This window comes from Gobio gobio, assembly GCF_949357685.1.
Source record: "Gobio gobio genome assembly, chromosome: 2".
Taxonomy (NCBI): Eukaryota; Metazoa; Chordata; class Actinopteri; order Cypriniformes; family Gobionidae; genus Gobio; species Gobio gobio.
This window is the reverse complement of record NC_137098.1, coordinates 11,371,046-11,377,065: the sequence shown is the minus strand read 5'-3', so window position 1 is coordinate 11,377,065 and position 6,020 is coordinate 11,371,046. Positions and strand designations below refer to the sequence as shown.

The following is a 6,020-nucleotide window of genomic DNA, read 5'->3' as shown; positions in this document are numbered from 1 at the left end:
TGAAAACTCATCTCTTCCGCGAGTACTTAACCTTATCTTAAAAAAAAAAAAAATATATATATATATATATATATATATATATATATATATATATATATATATATATATATATATATATATATATAATATAATATAATATATATATTTTTTTCCCCTTATTTTCCTTCTATTTTCCTCTACTTCTTCCCTGCCCTAGAGCGTGATGCTCTGTGCGATGTCCAAACTTAGTACTTCAGGCACTTTCTGTGTTTCGCTGCCTCTTCATGACGGATCGCTTCCTGTACTCCTCAGTTGTAAGTCGCTTTGGATAAAAGTGTCTGCTAAATGCATAAATGTAAATCTATGTATCATCTTTTTATTCTTTTAATTTCATTTAAATTCTTTTTATAACTGTTTTAATTTAACCTTGTTTTTATTTTTGGTTAGTGCTGTCTGGTTGGGAGACTTGTGAAGGGAAGTGAGACGGTACACACTCAGACGTGAGTGTGAAACACCGGGTCCTTGGAAGGGCAGGAGGTCACTTGGAAGCTGGGTTGCTACTAGTGTGTCTCACAAACCGAAAATCTCTGACTCTTCTGTTCAGACAGGGGAGCCGCAAATTTAGTACTGTTATTTTCTTTCTTATACATGGTATTTTTATTTCTTATGTTGTGATTATTCTATCAATATTTTAATACCTTTTCTATGTAAAGCACTTTGAATTACCATTGTGTATGTATAAATAAACGTGCCTTGCCTTGCCTAATGAGTGTATAAACTAAGCTATCAGGCTAATCTGCTATCTATGCTATGTATAAGCTAACTAATATATGGTCATTATAACGTATAACAGCATTTATCATATTTTTGTAGGAATTGTAAACATGCGCTAAAGAGAGTGCCATTGGGATCGCCAATGGGAGACCCGATTTTGAGGAGGACCCGATTCGTCACCACACCGGATTGATTCACTCACAACATTCTAGTGTAATTGTACTGTATGTAAGTTGTGAGGTGAAGCCAATTCTTTTATATTCCATCCGATTTGTATGGTCAAATAATATAATGTATAGGTCTAATATAATATTTTTATTTTATTTATTTTGATTTAACCAGGGAAATCCCATTGAGATATTACAACAATCTCTTCTTCCAGTGAAGACAGCAGCAAATACAGTTTCAGAAAGATAACAAAAGGCTAGGCCTACTACAAATACACAAATATGCCTACAGTCAATAAATAAAGTCAGATAAAAAACAAAACAATTACAGGTCTCCTTTAAAAAATATAAAACAATAGGCTAATCTAATATAATAACGAAAAACATAAGCATATTAGTTTATAAAAAAAGGCTTGAGAGTGTTATTTTATTGAAAGGTGATTTTGTTTCCCTGTTTAAAATGCAGTTTACGAAAACTGAGCGACACTGCTCGTGCACGCCGTTTGGCGAAAACTACTAATGCGCGTGCTTGTGAGAGGAGGTGAATCATGGTGGGGGAGGATTGAGGGACAACCAAGACACGGCAGCTGATTGGTTACTGGTGCTGTCAATCAAAGCAGCCATGTCAAGTGAAAAAAAAGCTATGTGAACTAATTGCAGTGAAGAAGGGGCCGTTATTTCGAGATATACAGTTAAAGTCAGCGGATTTGTTTATAAATGACAGTCGGCATTGTATCTAATTTAGGCGCTTATGAAGGTGGTCAGCATTATGTTTCTTTTATGCGGGTAATAATATTACTAGGACAGTTTGACATCGATGTCCTAAGAACGGAATACTCGAACTGAACCTGCTTCGCGTTTCATGTGAGTCCAGTAGTTTGTGCTGGGAAAAAACGAGCCAATGATGTCAGGAAAGCATTACAAGGGTCAAGAAGTCAGCTGCTGCATTAAATATTTCATATTTGGATTTAACATACTATTTTGGGTAAGAGCTTTGTGTTTGCACCAGCATTTCTTTGTTTATATATCAATGTTTTGTATGCCATTGCATGTGAATGTGGGTCTGATGATATATGGGTATTTATTTCGCTCGCTTGCGCAATTCATTCCCTTTGTTCGTTTGTTTGAAATGCGAGCCGGTGTTATGTACTGTACAAGACTGGCATTATTTGTCGATTAAATTAAGACCTATCGATTATTCTACGTTGAGCAGGCAGCAGGAGCCTGGTTCTGTTCCGTGTGGATATAACTAATATAACTCATTTCTTTGCGATCGTTTATCTCAGATATGCATGACAGCAGCGAGTCAAGTGCGTACTACAGATAATCGGCTTTCTCTCTGTGAAGCAATGCATCGACCTTCACAGCTAACAAAAATATGTTCTAACGTTCCTAATTAAGTTATGAAAACGGCATTTCTGAATGTTTTCTTAACGTTCGACACCTCCAGTGTTTTAAATGTTTTCTTGGTTATACAAACGTTAAAAACATAACATTTCGGGATTATTTCATCATAATGCAAACATTGGAACGTTAAATATGAATGTTCTCTAAACATAAGGAAAACAAATAGTAAAATGTTAGACGAAGAACATCCAACTAAAACCTTTCAGGTAAATAATGGGTTACACTTTATTTGTTAACACTGTATTTTACAGTGGCTTTATATTAATAACAGTAAATTATGCATAATTAGGCTACATGCAACCCTCAAACAAACAAACCCTAATCCTACCCTAACCCTATTGTAAGTACTTTACTATTACTCAGTACTTAAATATATAATTACACTGTAACAAAGACACCTTAAAATAAAGTGTAACCTCTTTGTTACACCCTACATTTAGGTACTGACTAGTCTACATGTACTTACTATAGGGTTAGGATTAGGGTTTGGGTTGGTTTAGAGTTAGTTGCATGAAATTATGAATAATTTATAGTTATTAGCCTACTATAGTAACTAACATATGTAACAATGACTCGGTAAAATAAAGTGTTGCTTAATAATGTTTTTGTGCTAACGTTTTGAGAACATTAACAAAGACTGGATAAGGGCCAGAAGAACGTTTGCCAAAGTTCTGAGAACATTCCCTGTTTTGATTCAACTGTATCCTGGATTTAATCATGTTATAACTGGAATGGCAGGATATTATAACTCGGAAAATGCTGTTATTTCACAAGAGGCTTAACCTACTGAGTAAAACATTTTGTTTCCGCATCTGTAACTCTGTACTGTATGTTTATAACTTTGTTATTACATAATTCCCATGTTTATCTGCGTCAAATTATATAGTAATACTTATTTAAATATACAGTTTATCTCTAAACTGTTGAAAATAATGTCAAGTACAAAGTGTGATGTTGTTACCTACCCCTCTACCGGGGTGAGTTGTAACACTAATATACACTCACCTAAAGGATTATTAGGAACACCTGTTCAATTTCTCATTAATGCAATTATCTAATCAACCAATCACATGGCAGTTGCTTCAATGCATTTAGGGGTGTGGTCCTGGTCAAGACAATCTCCTGAACTCCAAACTGAATGTCAGAATGGGAAAGAAAGATGATTTATGCAATTTTGAGCGTGGCATGGTTGTTGGTGCCAGACGGGCCGGTCTGAGTATTTCACAATCTGCTCAGTTACTGGGATTTTCACGCACAACCATTTCTAGGGTTTACAAAGAATGACGTGAAAAGGGAAAAACATCCAGTATGCGGCAGTCCTGTGGGCGAAAATGCCTCGTTGATCAGGTCAGAGGAGAATGGGCGGAATGATTCAAGCTGATAGAAGAGCAACTTTGACTGAAATAACCACTCGTTATAACCGAGGTATGCAGCAAAGCATTTGTGAAGCCACAACACGCACAACCTTGAGGCGGATGGGCTACAACAGCAGAAGACCCCACCGGGTACCACTCATCTCCACTACAAATAGGAAAAAGAGGCTACAATTTGCACGAGCTCACCAAAATTGGACAGTTGAAGACTGGAAAAATTTTGCCTGGTCTGATGAGTCTCGATTCAGATGGTAGAGTCCGAATTTGGCGTAAACAGAATGAGAACATGGATCCATCATGCCTTGTTACCACTGTGCAGGCTGGTGGTGGTGGTGTAATGGTGTGGGGGATGTTTTCTTGGTACACTTTAGGCCCCTTAGTGCCAATTGGGCATCGTTTAAATGCCACGGCCTACCTGAGCATTGTTTCTGACCATGTCCATCCCTTTATAACCACCATGTACCCATCCTCTGATGGCTACTTCCAGCAGGATAATACACCATGTCACAAAGCTCGAATCATTTCAAATTGGTTTCTTGAACATGACAATGAGTTCATTGTACTAAAATGGCCACCGCAGTCACCAGACCTCAACCCAATAGAGCATCTTTGGGATGTGGTGGAACGGGAGCTTCGTGCCCTGGATGTGCATCCCAATTTTCGGCCGAAAATGCCCCAAAAGTGCATTTTCGGTTTTCGGCCGAAAGACTTTTATCACCGAAACAACATGGCCGAAATGTTGTGATGACGCAAACAGAAACCGCGACCTGCACGTGCTTGCCTGAAGCAACATGTCTGCAGTGTGGACGTATTTCAGTATATCTGAGAAACACACACGTCTGCCCCATGCACAAGCACTGACAGCGAGAGCTCATGTTCTCGATGAGAAGAGGACCAGACTTCACTGTGAAACCGAACGCAATCTTTAACAGTGGGCATGTTTTAAGCGCGGAACACACTTCAATCTGGCGGCAGCGCGCGCGCGCTTGAACGCGATCATCTGCGAACGCGATCGATCATCTCTTCCTTAAGAATAAACATGAATGAACATCTAAGGTGTGTTGAGGATACATTACAACTTACTGTCACGTATCATATGTGGTGTAATCGCTCAGTCAGTGTTTCAACGGCAGAAAGACCTCAATATAACTGCTGTAAACTAAACAGTCATGTAGCATCATTTACCTCAGGCACCTCAGTGTCCACAGCTGTTATTTCACTAGAAAAATCAACTCTTTCACTAAATATATGACCTATATTAGCCGTTATATTCATTATATTCTACTTAACCTGTTAATGATATCTTGATTATTTCATGTATGTTTAAATAAAATGACAGACACTGTGTATAAATGATTATATTTCAACAACGAATTGGATAAAAAACTATTTTATAATTAGATTTAGAAGTTATTGCAAAAACTGCCTTATGTGAAGTGTACATGTTTGTGTATTATGTTATTTGAGTGTTGATTATTAGACCTAAAAATACATAGCAACTGAATTTAGGCTAATAGTTTGGGCTCTGTTTTTAACCTTTAATATTAATGTGCAAGTAAGGGCTCCCATATAGTTTAGAGCAATATATTCAATAAACTTTTAGTTATAATTTAATTCATTTAGGGACAGACTTTTTTTTTTAGTTAACCAATAAAAATAAATAAAAAGCCACTTTGTAAAACTGCTGTACCGAACCGTCAGTTTTGTGTACCGCTACACCCCTATTATACAGTTAACATATGGGCTATGGCAGTCTTTGCTTTGATACACTATTATGTTAATGGCCTACAGAGAAAATAGTTGTATCTTTAAGCAGTTGCACTTGTTCTGAATGCACTTTCTTGTAGTAGTCCTACAGAGAAAATTTTTAAATGCACTAGACCTAAATGCACTTTGTTTTTATGAGAGAACATTTAATTTAAAAACCTTTCTGTAGGCCTGTACATTATTATTTAATGAACAAATGAGTGGGGTCAAGTTAAACATTTTAGTTTGAATTTTATTTTATACTGTGCATTGTTGCAATGTGCTAAATAAATATTGGCATAACTTGTAATTGATTTATTCTTTGAAACTTTAATATTAATGTATGCAATTGCAATGCCTTGATTTTAGTAAAGTTAGTACACAGTCATAGTCATAGATGCAATGGTACTAATATTTGGCATAATTTCTTTCGGTGTTTCGGTTTTCGGCTTTCGGCCTTGGTTTCCTCTTTTTCGGTTTCGGCCAAGAATTTTCATTTCGGTGCATCCCTAATCAATATGGGCCAACATTTCTAAAGAATGCAGTTTCAGCACCTTGTTGTATCAATGCCACT

The 6,020-nt window shown here is 36.8% G+C and overlaps 1 protein-coding gene across 4 annotated transcripts in view; it reads left to right on the top strand.

Annotated features, from left to right (window-relative positions):
- Positions 1-1,526: 1,526 nt before the first annotated feature.
- Positions 1,527-6,020, top strand: part of tspan5a (tetraspanin 5a) — a 46,797-nt gene continuing 42,303 nt past the window's right edge. For 2 of the 4 annotated variants that reach the window (XR_013815979.1, XM_079809441.1), the window contains exon 1: positions 1,527-1,905. Coding sequence is in view for 1 of the 4 variants with exons in the window: in XM_079809441.1 (XP_079665567.1) it covers positions 1,822-1,905 (84 nt within the window). In the remaining 3 variants the exon portion in view is untranslated. The remainder of the gene's footprint in view (positions 1,906-6,020) is intronic. The other 2 variants (XR_013815980.1, XR_013815981.1) reach the window with 1 other exon arrangement.